Source organism: Mirounga leonina, unplaced genomic scaffold (assembly GCF_011800145.1).
Source record: "Mirounga leonina isolate KUSES-001 unplaced genomic scaffold, KU_Mleo_1.0 Mir_154, whole genome shotgun sequence".
In the NCBI taxonomy this organism is placed as follows: Eukaryota; Metazoa; Chordata; class Mammalia; order Carnivora; family Phocidae; genus Mirounga; species Mirounga leonina.
The window spans coordinates 41,139,940-41,157,997 of NW_023270389.1; the positions used below are offsets into that span (position 1 = coordinate 41,139,940).

The window sequence follows — 18,058 nt, forward strand, 5'->3', positions numbered from 1 at the left end:
AGCGGGAAGCCTGCTTCTCCCTCTCCCACTCCCCCTGCTTGTGTTCCTGCTCTTCCTGTCTGTCTCTCTGTCAAATAAATAAAATCTTAAAAAAAAATAAAATAAAGTATTTTTTTAAAGATTTTATTTTTAAGTAATCTCTACACCCAACGTGGGGCTTGAACTTGCAACCCTGAGATCAAGAGTAACACGCTCTACTGACTGAGCCAGCCAGGTGTCCCAGCAATAAAGTATTTTTAAATTAAGGTATATACATTGTTTTTAGACAAAACACTACTGCACACTTAACAGACTACTGTATAGTGTAGATATAACTTTTATATGCACCAGGATACCCTAAAAATTCACTTGAGTTGCTTTTTTTTTTTTTTTTAAAGATTTTATTTATTTATTTAAGAGAGAGAGAATGAGAGAGAGCACATGAGAGGGGGGAGGGTCAGAGGGAGAAGCAGACTCCCTGCCGAGCAGGGAGCCCGATGCGGGACTCGATCCAGGGACTCCAGGATCATGACCTGAGCCGAAGGCAGTCGCCCAACCAACTGAGCCACCCAGGCGCCCACTTGAGTTGCTTTACTGAGACCACGATACTCCCCTTACTGTGGTGGTCTGGAACCGAACCACAGTATCTCCAAGGTGTGTGTGTATCTGTTAACACTTCTGTCCTCCTTCTCTCACAATTTCTGTCTCCCCAATCTTCTCTTCCCTCTATCTCAAGGTATCTCCCTGTACCTGTGTTTTTGATCCCACCTTCTCACACATTTTGTTCCACTAATTTTTAACAATATACTTTTTAAAATAATTTAAAAGGTACCCAGGGTCATATGATGAATAGAAATATTATAAATAGATTATGCCCTCCACTTATTAACTGCATATGAACCTGAAAAGCTGGTTTCCTAGATCACACTTACAGAGAGAACTAGAGAGAACTGAGAACATGCAACTGGCATATCTTCAAAATTTTTGATTAACTGGAATTTTTCCAGCTGAAAAAAGGCCATCATTCTCTGGTTCGCCAGGCAGGTCAGTGTACCTCCCCTCAACAGCATGACTTAACAGAACAGATCTGCTTTTACTAAATGCAGTTTCATGGTACAAAATGCTCTCTGATGGACACTGGCGTTGTAACACATCACTTCGTGAACAGAAAAAAGACAGTCCACAAAAGGATTTTCTTTTGATTTCTAATTAACAAGGTAGGACACTGGTCTGTATACACCTCTACGGAATAGTGACTAACACTCACAGCAGCTCACTGCGTGTCAGGCCCCACACTTACCTGTTCAATGTTCCACAACCCTATGAGACAGTAACTACTGTTATCCTAACTTTCTACAGAAGAGGAAACTGAAGCAGAGAACAAGGTGCCCAAAGTCACAAAGTTAGTAACTGGTGTAGCCAGGACTTGAACACACGGTCTGCCTCCAGGGTCCGAGCTTATAACCACTGCACCACATTGTCTCCGTGTTGCCGGATTTATCATGCACTGTAGAAGAAGGTGGCCCCTGCCCCTTGGCTTACTGGGCAAGTATTTCAAGTGTGTCATGGTACAAATATAAGCAGTATCAATCATTATAAAAGGAAATATCTTATCAACGAACTTGAGAAATGAGGATAAAAACGTGTTCACTTTTCTATCGACCCCAAAGGCATAGGCACCATAGAAAAGGATATTGATGGTCTCGTCGAGGTCCTCGAGATCCCATTCTATGCTCCGCAGGTTGTTTCTCAGCTCGTTGGTGGTCCAGTCGATTTCTTCCCTCGTTGCTGTGGAAGGGTCCTGGAGGAGCTCTGTCCATCTCTGAAATAATCCCTGGGCAGTATTGACTGCTTTCTGTACCTCTCTGTAATCAAGGTAAGGGGAAAGGACTGAAATCACAGACAACATGTTCCAGGAACAAGTCAACTACTGCCTAAGTTAACACCTGTGATCACATACCATCTTCAGCAAACTACCACTCCCAAAAGTGTTTTTAGATTTTTTTTTTTTAAAGATTTTATTTATTTATTTGAGAGAGAAAATGAGAGAGAGCAAGCACATGAGAGGGAAGAGGGTCAGAGGGAGAAGCAGATCCCCCGCTGAGCAGGGAGCCCGATGCGGGACTCGATCCCGGGACTCCAGGATCATGACCTGAGCCGAAGGCAGTCGCTTAACCAACTGAGCTGAGCCACCCAGGCGCCCGTGTTTTTAGATCTTTACAGAAGGCTCTTTGTGAACAAATATCAAAGTTTAAACCTTTAAAAATAACAGTATTATGTTCTCAGCTGATTTCGGAATAAAATAGTCACTATTTAAATAGCTATATCAGGTTTATCTGAGGACAAAATTTAATCTTTCTCTGAACAGCCTATACTTAAAAGTCATATAAGCAGCAATCCTACAAATTAACTAAAGTGCCATTAACATTCACACATGCTGCCATTTGGTGTGATAGTAATTTATACTCACATGTACAAGTCCTAACACAGCTTTCCTTTTCTTGGGGTGGGGGGAGGGGTGGTGAGGGTAAAAAGGGTTGAGGAACGGGTTACTCATGCAGCTAGTCTTTCAGAGGGAGGTATTTTAATCTGAGACTTTAAAAATTTTTTTTAAATTCCAGTATAGTTAACATACAGTGTTACATGAGTTTCAGGTGTACAATATAGTGGTTCAACAATTTCATACATTACTCAGTGCTCATCATGATAAGTGTACTCTTAATTCCCTTCACCTATTTCCCCCATCCCCCCACCCCTCTCCCCTCCGGTAACCATCAGTTTGTTCTCTATAGTTAAGAGTCTGTTTCTTGGTTTGTCTTTTTCTTTTTTTTTTTTAACTTTGCTCATTTGCTTTGTTTCTTAAATTCCATATATGAGTGAAATATATTTGTCTTTCTCCGACTGACTTATTTCATTTAGCATTATACCCTCTAGCTCGTTCCGTGTTGTTCCCAAAGGCAAGATTTCATTTCTTTTTATGGCTACATAATATTCCATTGTATATATATACACCACTTCTTCTTTATCCATTTATCTATCAATGGACACTCAGGCTGCTCTCATATTTGGCTTTCATTCACTGGCTGCTTACAATTTTCATATTGTAAATAATGCTGCAATAAACATAGAGGTGCATGTATCTCTTTAAATTAATGTATTTGTATTTTTTTAGTAAATACCCAGTAGTGCGATTCCTGGATCGTAGGGCAGTTCTATTTTTAACTTTCTGAGGAACCGCTATACTGTTTTCCACAGTGGCTGCATCAGTTTGCACTCCCACCAACAATGCACGAGGGTTCTTATTTCTCTGCATTCCCGCCAATACCCCCGTCGTTTCTTGCATTTTTGGTTTTAGCTATTCTGACAGGTGTGAGGTGCTATCTCATTGTAGTTTTGATTTGAATGTCGTTCAAAGATTTGATTGTAGTTTTGATTTGAATGACGATGAGTGATGTTGAACATCTCTTCATGTGTCTGCTGGCCATCCATATGTCTTCTTTGGAGAAATGCCTGCTCATGTCTTCTGCCCATTTTTTAATTGGATTATTTGTTTTTTGGGTGTTGAGCTGTATCAGTTCCTTATCTATTTTGGATACTAACCCTTTATCAGAGATGTCATTTGCAAATACTTCTCCCATTGAGTAGCTTGTCTTTAATCTGAGACATTTTTAAATTCAAAATCTCATTAGAAGATTTCCTAATATTATTAGTTTAAATATAAATATGTATAATATATACATATAGCAGATGAGTGTGTTTCTTGTTTAGAGAGTGAAACTAGGCCATTAAATGCTATGATTTAGAATGCTTTCAAATTAGATATAGTCACAAAGTTCTAAAAATTTTCCCCACTTCCACTCTCATGGATTGGAAGAACAAATACTGTTAAAATATCTATACTACCCAAAGCAATCTACACATTTAATGGTATCTATCAAAATACCAACAGCATTTTTCAGAGCTAGAACAATCCTAAAATGTATGGAAACACAAAAGACCCCATATAGCCCAAGCAATCTTGAAAATGATAAGCAAAGCTGGAGGCCTCACAATTCTGGACTTTAAGCTCTATTACAAAGCTGTAATCATCAAAACAGTATGGTACTAGCACAAAAATAGACACATAGATCAATGAAACAGAACAGAAAACCCAAAATGGACCCACAACCATATGGCCAACTAATCTTCAACAAAGCAGGAGAGAATATCCAATGGAAAAAAGACAGTCTCTTCAACAAATGGTGCTGGGAAAACCGGAAAGCCACATGCAGAAGAACGAAACCAGACCACTTTCTTACATTATACACAAAAATAAATCCAAAATGGATGAAAGACCTAAATTTGAGACAGGAAACCATCAAAATCCCAGAGGAGAACACAGGCAGCAACCTCGTTGACACTGGCCAGAGCAACTTTTTACTAGATATGTCTCCTGAGGCAACAGAAGCAAAAGCAAAAATAAACTATTGGGACTTTATAAAAATAAAAAGCTTCTGCACAGCAAAGGAAACAATCAACAAAACTAAAAGGTAGCCTCCTCCACGGGAGGAGATATTTGCAAGTGATGTATCTGATATAAGGTTAGTATCCAAAACCTATAAAGAACTTATCAGGGGCACCTGGGTGGCTCAGTCGGTTACGTGTCTGCCTTCAGCTCAGGTCATGATCTCAGTCCTGTGATCGAGCCCTACATCGGCCTCCCTGCTCAGTGGGGAGTCTGCTTCTTCCTCTGCCTCTGCCCCCAATTCATGTATGTGCTCTTGTGCACTCTCTCTCAAGTAAATAAATAAAATCTTAAAAAAAAAAAAAAAACTTATCCAACTCAACACCCCCAAAAACAAATAATCCAGTTAAGAAATGGGCAGAAGACACGAATAAACATTTTTCTAGAGAAGACATACAGATGGCTAACAGACACATGAAAAGATGCTTAACATCACTCATCATCAGGAAAACACATCAAAACTACAATGAGGTATCACCTCACACCCGTCAGAATGGCTAAAATTAATACCACAGGAAACAACAAATGTTGGCGAGGATGCGGAGAAAGGGGAACCCTCTTACACTGTTGGTGGGAATGCAAGGTGGTGCAGCCACTCTGGAAACAGTATGGAGGTTCCTCAAAAAAAGTTAAAAATAGAACTACCCTATGTACACACACACACACACACACACACACGTATGTATAGAGGAATATTACACAGCCATAAAAAAGAATGAAGTCTTGCCATTTGACATGGGTGGAGCTAGAGAATGCTAAGCAAAGTCAGTCAGTCAGAGAAAGACAAATACTGTATGATTTCACTCATGTGGAATTTAAGAAACAAAGGAACATGGGCACGGGGTGTGGGAGGAGAGAGGAAAACCAAGAAACAGACTCTTAACTGTTCAGAACAAATTGATGGTTACCAGAGGGGAGATGTGGGAGGAGGGGATTTGGGTTGAATAGGTGATGGGGATGACGGAGGGCACTTGTGATGAGCACTGGGTGTGATATGGAAGTGCTGACTCACTAAATTCTACAACTGAAACTCATATTACATTGTATGTTAACCAACTGAAATTTAAATTAAAACTTGGAAAAACAGGGGCGCCTGGGTGGCTCAGTTGTTAAGCGTCTGCCTTCGGCTCAGGTCATGATCCCAGGGTCCTGGGATCGAGCCCCGCATCGGGCTTCCTGCTCGGTGGGAAGCCTGCTTCTCCCTCTCCCACTCCCCCTGCTTGTGTTCCCTCTCTCACTTCACTGTGTCTCTCTGTCAAATAAATAAATAAAATCTTTAAATAAATAAATAAATAAAACTTGGAAAAATAAATAAATAAATAAAAGTGATACACATTAAAAAAAAGACCAACCACTTCTGAGGTAGCATTCTATATTGGTGTAGTGAGAATGACACTATTACTTTTCAGAAGTGCAAATAAAGATAGACACAGAAGAGAAAAAACGAAAAACAATAAAAATTGGCTGCCTAACAATGGGCCAATATCCACAATTTAAATGTTATAATTGAGTATTACTGCATATAAAAGCCAAAAAGGAATCATTTTATAATTATACAGTCTCTAGTATACAAAGATTATAATCTTCATGCACCTAAACGAAGAGATCTGTTTTGATCCTTCAATGACTTCTTAACCAGTTCTTCTGGGTATTCACTCAGGGTGTCTGCTGCCTATGACTTTAAAACAGAAACTGCATGCATCCTATTCCCTCTGACAGTTTTTTTTTTTTTTTTAAAGATCTTATTTATTTGACAGAGAGAGAGACAGCAAGAGAGAGAGAAGCAGGCTTCCCTCTGAGTAGGGAGCCTGATATGGGGCTCGATCCCAGAACCCTGGGATCATGACCAGTGCCGAAGGCAGATGCTTAACAACTGAGCCACCCAGGCGCCCCTCCCTCTGACAGTTTAAATACCAGAAGATAAAGCACTAGCAAAATGAAGAAAGGTGACTTACAATAATTTCGGTTAGAAAATACCCATGAGAGCTAAAAAGTGTCAAAACAGAGAATACAGCTATGGGGCCAGGCTGAATATATCATTGACCTATATGGCCAACAGGACATCTCCCCAGGTCTGTTTAACACCCAGTTTATGGGTTAGCAGAGTCCTCTCATTGTTCCTCCCATACCAGCCGTATACTTTCAGTGTTAATGAGAAACTCTATTTAACATAAAAAGGGGAGGGACTAAGTACATGTTTTTACTTTCTTGTAAGGTTTCTGGCTGATTTGGTGAAGAAAGAGGTACACATCTTCCCATAATACCAGGTACTTGGTTTACTTCTAAGTGTTGAATATCACCTATGATAATAGAAGACAGGATTAACGAGGTATCTATAATATCTCATTTTAAAGAAGATAAAAATTAGGGGTGCCTGGGTGGCTCAGTCGGTTAGGCCTCTGCCTTTGGCTCGGGTCATGACCCTGGGGTCCTGGGATCAAGTACTGCATCGGGCTCCTTGTTCAGTGGGGGGCCTGCTTCTCCCTCTGCCTGCTGTTTCCCCTGCTTGTGCATGCTCTCTCTTGCTGACAAATAAATAAATATTTTTTAAAAATAAAAATAAAGAATATAAAAGTTAGCAATTCTGTAAAGTACATTTAAATTCCTTTTTGAGAACAAGAAGCCTTAAACCAAAGACGACTCAGGGCATACCACATTCTCCACCCCCAGAACACAACCATATGCTCAAATTAAATTCTCTTAAGTAGCAATCCATACACTTTTTTGATCTCAGAGCTTCTTTGCACTCTTCAGAATTACTGAAGACCCCAAAGAACTTAGATTGATGTGGACTATTTATCTTTTCCCATTTACCATATTAGAATTTCAAACAGATGTTTAAAAAGTATTTATCAAGTAATCAAGTATAGTGAACTTGCTACATGTTAATATTTTTGCAAAATAAAACTTCTAAAACAAAAAAAATTACCCTGTTTCACATGCTTGCAGATCTCTTTAATATCTGGTTTAACAGAAGACAGCTGGATTCTCATATCTCCTTCTACATTCAGTCTGTTGACATGTTTTGTTGAAGTATATGAGGAAAATCCAGCCTCATACAGATAGACAGATGGAAAAGGGAAGAGTATTTTAATAGCCTGTTTAGATAATTGTGCATATTCTTTTTTTTTTTTTTATTAAAGATTTTAGTTATTTATTTGACAGAGTGCAAAGAGCGAGAGAGGGAACACAAGCAGGAGGCAGTAAGAGGGAGAAGCAGGCTTCCCGTGGAGCAGGGAGCCTGATGCGGAGCTCGATCCCAGGACCCTGGGATCATGACCTGAGCCGAAGGCAGAAGCTTAACAACCGAGTCACCAGGCACCCCTAGATAATTGTGCATATTCTTTTTTGACCCTATACCAAAACTCAACAAAGTGGCAGTTTCTTAAAGGTTAGTTGCAATGTGGAACCTGAAACCGTATCAAAGGCTTTTTGAACTCTTCATGTTACAATCCATTGCTATACCTTGTATTTTGAATGGATCTTTTACCTACCCATGTTTGATTTTATCACATATACTGGTCATCTGGAAAGTATTAGTTTACTGAGTACTACAGGTCTTGCAAATGCTGACTCTTTTCACTACCCAATATTCTAAATCATATAATATCACCACCAGTCTCATCAGAGAGATTTAACTATTAGGAACCTGTAAGATGATAGGAATTTAAAAAATTCTATTTTTTAAAAAAGGCTCTAATTTTATCATCAGCAGAAAAACTATCAATTGTTTTCTAGTGACAGGTTCACTTTCTTCATTTTTGAGAAAATATCTCAAGTACTTTTTAGATAATTTTGAAATTTGAGAACATGTGCAAGTCTCAATAGTCAGTTTGCCAGGCATTCTTTCAAGTAAAAATGAGAGTCTGTGGAGGAAAAAAAATGAGCTATTTCAGCTAGTAACTCAATCACAAATTGCTTTTCCTGGAGACAGCCATCTTATTTCACAATATAGCAAAAGTGCTTTCGCATACTCAGTTTGTCACATAGAATAGTAAATTGTGTACTAAGGCTGGGAGAAAACATGTATGAATTACATAATTGATCAATGTCTTTTATCTAGAATATAATTTTTTAAAACCTCTCAAAACTTAGCAAGAAAACAAACCCAATTAAGAAATGGGGGGGTGGGGGCGCCTGGGTGGCTCAGTTGGTTAAGCGACTGCCTTCGGCTCAGGTCATGATCCCAGGGTCCTGGGATCGAGTCCCACACCGGGCTCCTGGCTCAGCGGGAAGCCTGCTTCTCCCTCTCCCACTCCCCCTGCTTGTGTTCCTGCTCTCGCTGTCTCTGTCTCTGTCAAATAAAAAAAAAAAAAAAAAAAAATCTTTAAGAAATGGGGGGGTGGGGTGGATGGGTAAGGGAAACAGGCAAAAGATGTGAATAGTCACTTCACCAAAGATGACATACAGATGATAGCTAAGCACACAAGATGTCCAATACCATTAGTTATTAGAAAAAATGCAAATTAAATCCACAATGAGATACCACTACAAACTGAGAATGGCTTAACACAAATGACTGACAATGCTGAAGGGCTGACCAGGTGGTAGAGTAACTGGAACTCCCATGCATTTCTAGTGGGAATGCAAAATGGTACAACCACTTTGGAAAATAATGTGCCTCTTTCTTAAACATGTTTACCATATGACCCAACAATCTCACTTCTAGGTGACATGAAAACTTATGTTCACATAACCACCTGCAAATTCTTACAGTAGCTTTAGTCATAACTGCCAAAAATTGAAAACCACAACCCCTCAGGCAACAGTGATTAACCTGACAAGACCTCCAGCCAACCCAGACCACCCAGACCAGCTTGAGTGTAAGCCCCAACTCAAGCCTGCGCAGATGGACCATAGAATGACTTCTAGAATGACCAACAACTACCTTTGCCTCATTATATTATTAAATTCTCCGCCCAAGGAGGAGAACAAGCCTCATTTACATAACATAAAATGTACGCATAGGCATGTTTCCTGAAGGCACATGTGCGACCTTCCACCCACCTCTACATATGACAAGGCTCTCCTTTTTAAATATTCACACTAACCCTAAATAAAAGGAACCCACCCACACTTGCTCAGGGAGTCACAGCTTTGGAAGTTATTCCCCGTGATCTCCTTATTTGCTGCAAATAGTTTCCTTTGTGCAACAACTCACCTGGCGTAGTATTTTTTTAATTTAATTTTATTTAAATTCAATTAATTAACATATAGTGTATTATTAGTTTCAGAGGTAGAGGTCAGTGATTCATCAGTTGCATATAACACCCAGTGCTCATCACATCACCTGGTGTAGTTTTTACCTGTGACTCACCAAGGAGCAAAGTAATGTTAGTTCGGCTACAAAGGGACACAGAGAAACAAACCTTTAGGGGGGATGGATCTGTCCTATATCTTATTTGTGGAGGTGGTGGTTACAAACAACTGTATCCATTTGTCAAATTTTTAAGAACTGTACACAAAAAATTAGGATCAATTTTACTGTAGGTAAATTATAACCCTAAAAATAAAGTGTCTTTGAGGATCAAGATTTGATACAATTAATTTTTACTGTTTCACTGAAGAACATTTTTAAGGGAGTATGACTTTTTTTCTTCTTCACCGTGAGGGAGGAAGACAGTGACTACTAGTACAGTTTGGTGCCACTGCCTTGACCTAAGCTAAGGCACCGGCACTTTTACCTGCCACAGCTTTTTGCATCATCGTGTAAATGTCAGCACCACGGAAAAAGCAAACGACATCTGAGTTATTATGAATAGCGTTTTAGGTTAAGGGACTCTTCTGTGAAAGGGACAAGAACCCCTTGAGATCCAAGGACCACACTTTCATAACCACAACTCCTCTAAGAGTTGACAGTCAGACTTGAGGGGGAGGAGGGGCACGTGGATGGATTCAATTCTAGTAGCACAGAGTGAAACCAAGGAGGCCTTAAGCACGTTCTGAAGAAGACATCAAAGAAATGGCAGGAATCAGAAAAATGCCGCAAAGCAATCCCAGGATAACATTCAACACCCCACAGGCCCGGCCAGTGACCTGGCTTATTCCACTCTCAATCTCTTATTTTTTAAGAGGTTTTCAGTTAGTGGCACAGACATAAGAAAGGCAAAGTCGTCATTATTTTGCAGTTCTGAGACAAACGTTTCAAGGAATTACAAAAGTGGAACATGGTTCAAATCTCGAAAAGCCAGAGCCTGCAATGTGTCAAGGAATCCTATTTTAACAGCAGCTTATGGGGTCCCTCAAAGTTTAAAACACTTCCCAATTTCATTTCAGCTTAGTGCTAGCCTGAAAAAGAAGGCATGAAAGCAGAGTAGAAAACATCATGTGTCACAAACAAATCCCTTTTTAAGCCAAATATTAATGGTAACCAGAATTTTCAAGAGAACTTGGGGGTTTCTGGTCAGTTTCAAGAGCCACAAGCCACACCTAATTAACGCATGAGACTCTAGTGAGACAACTCATTCAATTAGGAACCATTTGTAAATATCTGGAACTAAATATTTACAATCACTAGGCATTCCAAGTAAATCAATTAACAGGACAGAGAACAACAACAAAAAGACAGGGGAGTATATAATAGTGTCATCTGTTTGAGATTTGTGAGGGCTTTTTTTTTAATAAAGATTTTATTTATTTATTTGAGACAGAAAGAATGAGAGACAGAGAGAATGAGAGACAGAGAGCATGAGAGGGAGGAGGGTCAGAGGGAGGAGCAGACTCCCTGAGGAGCAGGGAGCCCGATGCGGGACTCGATCCCAGGACTCCAGGATCATGACCTGAGCTGAAGGCAGTCGCTTAACCAACTGAGCCACCCAGGCGCCCCAAGAGATTTGTGAGGGTTTTAACAAGAGAAGGAGAAGAGCCCACTGAGTTTTCTTCACACCACTCACTCAGGAAGGGCAACGGAGTTGCTTCTGTAACAAGTGGCTAGTTACGCACTTCCCACACAAACACAAGCCCAGCACTGCCGGCTCCGCACAGCCCATGTGAGCGCAGCACCCGGACCAGACAGCAGCAGGTGCTGACTCCTTAGGCAACAGAGATCCACATTTGTGTATAGTCTCCAGAAAGGTTAAAATCACAAAACACTGCTTTCCTTTTCCTGTGAAGTCTGGTTTACTTATTTGAGGTTTTTCTTTCAACTATGTGAAGGGAATGACTGAAGTCTGACGCCCAGAACTTTCCACGAGGGGCCAGGTATACCTTGAATTTTTGGAGCTCTTCGGCTTAGCAAACTTCTTGGTTAACCATCTGCTCACCAACAGCTCTGGGAATCCTGTCTGACACCATTTCACCAAAAACTTGCTAATTACTTTCCTAGGAAGTACAGGTTTAGCTCCAGAGAAGGTCCCTACAACAGTCAAACAGATTTTCTGCTGCCACATCTGTTACAGATGTTTCCAAAGTCAGTTCTGTCTTACACAGCTCATGGGCAACAAGAGTCAGTGTTGGAAAATGCTAGGGATGAAGATCTTCTGCCCTGCTGTCTACCAAATGGTCTATCAAAATCAAAGAACCTGTCATATCCTCATGGGTTAAACTGCACGAACACCAGAATGAAGGTCCCTCACTGCAATCCGCCTCAATGCCCAGGGAACTCCTGGTAAGCAACTGTCAAAAATGAAAACACAGTCCACATCTTTGAAGAATGTATCTTTTGGGAAAAATGAAGTCATCAAAGCTTTCAAAACCAGATTATTCCATTCATTATAAATAAAAAGTTGACACTGTCAGAACTAACCTAGTTTGTTTCTGAAGCCAGCCAAACACTAGCCCTCTGTCATTTGCTAGCTGAGCCTCTACCGTCCAACAGTCTAGTCTGTTCCACCATGGGGAAGGGCCCACCATCCCAACAACCAACCTCTAGGGCTAAAGGCAACACATCTAGATGTCCATAAAAATCCCCAAGTTTTCTTATCTAGATCTTGCCAAGTTTCTCAGTAAAGCTAGAGGAAGGATTATCTCGGCCATGAGGGAGCTTTGGTTTTGCAGAATCTGCCATTCGGCTATGCCAACAAGTTGCAGAATAAGTGTAGCTGCAACTCCGTCAGCCTTCTGATTCCTCATTTCTTCTTTGATCATGCTGACAGACTCTGAATTGGCATCTGTTCCAGTTACTGTGGTTGTGTAACAACCACCCCAAAACAGGGTGGAGTAAAACAAGCATTTATTATGCCCATGGACTGTGCGGGTCAGGAGATCGTGCCTAACACAGAAGAGATGGCTGGTCCCTGCTCCACAGTGTCTGGGGCTGCAAAAACATAGGCTCCTCAGTAGTGTCTCTGGGTCTGTGTCTCTCCACATGATCTCCCTAGCAGAGCAGCTTGGGTGGAGCTGGATTTATTCCTTGTTCGCTCCGGACACCCCAGCCTTGCGTCCCGAGTCAGGAAGATGCAGGTGCAAGCTATATGGGCAGTCTTTTAGGACTCAAACTTCAGGAGTCAAGCAGTGTCATTTCCGCATTGTCAGGTGAGGCAATTATAAAGGTCTGCCCAGGTCCCAGGGAAAGGAACTAGGAGCCCAGCTTGATAGAAGAACGCCAGCTTCACAATTTAAGAAAAGCAAACAGGGCAGGATATACACTGGAGTGGCCACCTTTGGAAAAAGACAGTCGGCCCCAAGACCAGTATCTGGGGCAGGCAGCGCTCATTCTGCATGACTCTTTACAGAGAGGTTCCTGTTTCATCAATATACTGAGAGGCTAGGAAAGGCAGATGGTTTCCATTCTCGTAATGAAACCTGAAAAACCCAGGCTGTGCGAGCCTCTGCAACCATATCCCCCTCCCGCCCCCTATCCTACCAACCTCATTCTACCACCAATCCCTCGTGCTTGGGAAGGGGGGAGCTCTTGTTACTGCCTGACTTCCATACTCACATCTTCTGTATTTAAGGGGAAAACCACACACACTCCTTTCACTTGACCTCACCGTCATCTCCAAATTCAACTGTACTGTGATACCTTTTGCAATTACTCTTGTGGGGGAAAGAGTGACTCTATTTAGTTACCTACAGTTACATACAGTTTTGACCTCAACTTGCTGCTGCTTCCACAGCCCCCTGGGATAGGACTACTGCTACCAATGCCACCGCAGGTCAAAGTCACGATGGGCTTGAACTCATCTTCACTTCAATACACTTGCCACCACAGCCTTCATAGCTGTTTTCTTGAAACTCTCACTTCCTTTGTTTTTGTGTCATTGTGCTCTTCTGGTTTCTACCAGTTTTCTCGTTCCTTTTCCTCCGCTTGGTCCTAGTGTTTCTCAACACTCTGTATAGCTTCTAGGTGCTCATCAATACCCACAGGTTCAAAAGATCCCTTTCAGCTGATGACTCCACAACTGCATTACCAACCCTAGTCACTCACCCAGGATTAATTCCTATATTTTTAGCTGCCTATAGGACCACTCCATTTGCCTAAAACCAAACTGATCTTATCCTGCCTACAAATAAAGAAAATTTTTTAAAAAGCAAGTATTCAAACAAAAAGATAAAGCAGAAAAGAAGTCTGCTTCCTTCTCTAACTTCCCCTTTTCAGTCAATAGTGCCTCTAGCTTCCAAGGTTTCAAATTTGTCTAGACACTCTGCCTCTTAAACTTCTCACCTTGCACAACTTCTACTTAAGCTCAATCACTGGATTTTAGATCTGGAAGAAACTTTCAAGATATCTAGTCCACACTCGTGAACAAACAGGAGAACTGGGGCTCAGGCATCTTGGCTGTTTGCTTCAAATGCTTCTGACCCTGACTGTGAGGTGCCTTCCAGTACCAAGACCTATTCAATCCCATCTTTGTTAAGCCTTCAGACAAATCTATTTGCTTTGTGGAATCAGAAGATCTGGGTTTGAACCCTTAACAACTGTTTGCCCATAGGCGAGTAAACAGTACCTGCTAGTTAAAACTGCCTCCTGATTAAGAATTTACAATAGGAAACAGATTAAATTTAAACTCCTCAGCTGGGTATTCCATATCTTCCTCCCCCAAACTGACCAACTTTAATATCCAACCTGATTTCTTCACTAAAACAAAATCTGTGTCAGTTGGCAGGTCTCTTTCCCATCCTCCCCTTTCTCATTCCTGGCTCTAGACTTCTGCTCGCTGCTTCCCCAGCCAAGAGTCCCTACATCTCTGCAAATGAAAAGCAGACATTTCCTTTAAGGGTCAGAATGAGACCCTATTACTTGCTTCACTAAAATGCCCTTGACCAACATTCCCCCTGGGGTCTTTCCTTTTTTCAGTCTCCATAACATCTCAACTCTACTCTGAAATCTTACACACAATGCACATTGTCTTTCGCCTACATTCCACGTATCTACATACTGTTGTCCAACTAGACTACTATTTCAGCCAAATATAGTATTAGGCATTCAATAAATTTATAACAAATGTTTGCAAAGTCTTTATGGTGAAACATCTGATTCTGATTTTAAAAAGTAGAATGTGAGATTTGACTTACATTCATTTTATTAGACTAAAATTACCTTGCAAGCAAATGATTTTCAGTGATTATACCAATAAACAGTTCTCTCAATAATGTGAATAAAATGCACAATGCCTGCCTTCAAGGAACTCATAATCTAGAGTTAAGAAGGCTGCACATATAAATGCTGGTTAAATAATACAACATAACATATACCATATTGCTCATCTGCTTACTTAGGCCATTATTTCAACATTGATCCACAGCCAAGAACGTGGAAATTATCCTTACTCAGGCACACAAAGCCTCCAAAACAACAAAATATTAAAGAGCCACAACATTCATGCCTTTTACCTACAGGAGAGGCTCGCTTGGTACCAACAGACTCTCATACTCCAATGCTCAATTTTGTGGTTTTCTTGGTCAGTTCAATTAGAAGTTGCAAATTCTAAAAGGTTGCCAACAAGACAGGGAAAAATACAGAACCCAAAACTCAAAATGGATGCACTCATCAAACAAGCACCGCATGAGTCCCTACGAAATACAAAGATGAAAACAACAGGATTCAAATATGGCATTTTTTTTCACCTCACAAATTAGTAAAGATTTCTTAAAATGAGAATCCCAGGACTGTTATGAGATCAGGGGAAATGGGTGGGGGTGGGGGATAGAGGTGTATTCTGGAGGGCAATCTGGTAATATGCATCAGAAGCTTTGAAAATGTGCTTACTCTCTGATTTTGCAATTTTGCCACAGGAATACAGGCTATGGAAATAAAGAGAAGCAGCAATAAAGACCTGTCAGGCATTCATCCTCCTTGCCACTACTTTATTGGTACTGGTGAAAATTCAGAAATATGCTGTCATCCTAGGTAATCATTTATATTACATTTATATGGCAAAATTTAATGTAGTCATTAAAAGCCCTCCCCACTGAGACATTTTAAGGATATAAAAAAATACAGACGACCCTCCCGTCCTCCTTCCGTGTCACCATAATGATGCACACGAATGTCCTGGCAGATGCTCTCAAGAGCATGAACAATACTGAAAAGAGGCAAACGCCAGGTTCTTATTAGGCCGTGCTCCAAAGTCATCATCCGGTTTCTAACTGTGATGATGAAGCATGGTTACACTGGTGAATTTGAAGTCACTGATGATCACAGAGCAAGGACAATTGCTGTGAACCTCATGGGCAGGTTAAACAAGTGTGTGGCGATCAGCCCCAGGTCTGATGTACAACTCGAAGATCTAGAAAAATGGCAGAAGAATCTGCTCCCGTCCCACTAGTTTGGTTTCATTGTACTAACAATCTCTGGCATCAGTCAACCTCTCACAACCCATGAGGAAGCAAGACGAAAACACACAGGAGGGAAAATTTTTCTGGGATCCTTTTTCTAGGGATGTAATACATCCGTGTAAATAAAAATGCCTCAATGGAAAAAAAATACGGATGAAAAGATTATAATACAGTATGATCCCAATTTCTAAAACAGTTAATCAATAATAATAATACACACATATATAAATCCTGGCCTTTCCACTTATAAGCTTATAAGCCTGAAGTTTTTGGGTTTTGTTTTTTTTACTAAGTTTCATTTTCTTAATTTGTAAAATGATAATAATAGTACCAGTACTGGGCACCTGGGTGGCTCAGTCGTTGGGCGTCTGCCTTCGGCTTGGGTCATGATCCCAGGGTCCTGGGATCGAGTCCCACATCGAGCTTCCTGCTCGGCGGGAAGCCTGCTTCTCCCTCTCCCACTCCCCCTGCTTGTGTTCCTGCTCTCGCTGTCTCTCTGTCAAATAAATAAATAAAATCTTTAAAAAAAAAAAGTACCAGTACTTACTTCATAAGGACTAAAAAAATTACTGTTAGGTTCTTAGCACAGTGCCTGATATATAGTAAAAGATCAAAACCTGATGAAAAGTATTGCCTAAAACCAGTAATAGAAATAAAGATCAAAAAGATGTCAAAATTTTAACAAATTATTTCTGGATGGTGGCATTTCAATAAATTTTTATTCTCCTTTTTATATTTTTGTTTCCTAGATTTTCTAAAATAAGCATATATTAGTTTAACATTAGTTTAAATGTTACTCAAAAACCAGTAAGACATGGTCTTTCCTCTCAGAGACAGCAGCTTATTTGGCTGGAAACATAGAAACAGACATTTAAAAGAGAATGTTTATTGGGCATTTAATATGTGCCTCCAACTGCTAGGCAATTTACATGCATTAACACATTTAATCCTTATAACCAATAAAGCAGGTATTGTTAAGCCAATTTTGTACATTGCTAAGCTATTTTGTACAAACAGGTTCAAAGAGATGAATTAACTTGCCAAAAGTTACTCCAAGTAACTGAAAGGCAAGATCCCAACGTTGGGTCAGCCTGATTACCAAAAAACAGGTCCCCAAACTTCACTGCCTCCTGAAGTCAGATAAAAAGAAAATTTTCACCCAGAATCCACTTTTCCTTTCTCTTTACCCACCTTTATTCTTTTTTTTTTTTTTTTAAAGATTTTATTTATTTATTTGAGACAGAGAGAATGAGAGACAGAGAGCACATGAGAGGGGGGAGGGTCAGAGGGAGGAGCAGACTCCCTGCAGAGCAGGGAGCCCGATGCGGGACTCGATCCAGGGACTCCAGGATCATGACCTGAGCCGAAGGCAGTCGCTTAACCAACTGAGCCACCCAGGCGCCCCTACCCACCTTTATTCTTATAGAACTTATCACCACCTGACATACCACGTTATTTGTCTGTTTCCTGTCCCTAGAATGTAAGCTCCATAAGGATGGGATTTTGTTTGTTCACGGCTATACTCTCAGCTCCCAGCACACAAAAACAGACACTCAATAAGGATGTTAGAATAAAGGACTCTGAATAGAGAAATGACCTGATCGTGTCTCTGTGGACACATCTGGTAGCAGTGCGAAGCTTGCTGAAGAAGTTGCTTACAGGAGTCCAGGTGGGAGAGAACAAGTACATGCACTAGGGAAGACGAACCATCACTAGAGAGGGAGAGAAGATTCCAGAAATATCCAAGGGATGGCACTGATAGGACACGATGATCAAGTGGGAGCGGGACTGAAGGAAGGTCTGGTCAGGCATTTGTAGGGAGGGGAGAGAGTGGGGCCAGAGTGACCAGGATGTGCT

The 18,058-nt window shown here is 40.8% G+C and overlaps 1 protein-coding gene across 2 annotated transcripts in view; it reads right to left on the bottom strand.

Moving 5' to 3' along the window:
- The window catches only part of STX6 (syntaxin 6), a 46,456-nt gene that overhangs the window by 23,745 nt on the left and 4,653 nt on the right, over positions 1-18,058 (bottom strand). For both annotated transcript variants that reach the window (XM_035010569.1, XM_035010570.1), the window contains exon 2: positions 1,675-1,844. In XM_035010569.1, coding sequence (XP_034866460.1) covers positions 1,675-1,844 — 170 coding nt within the window. The remainder of the gene's footprint in view (positions 1-1,674; positions 1,845-18,058) is intronic.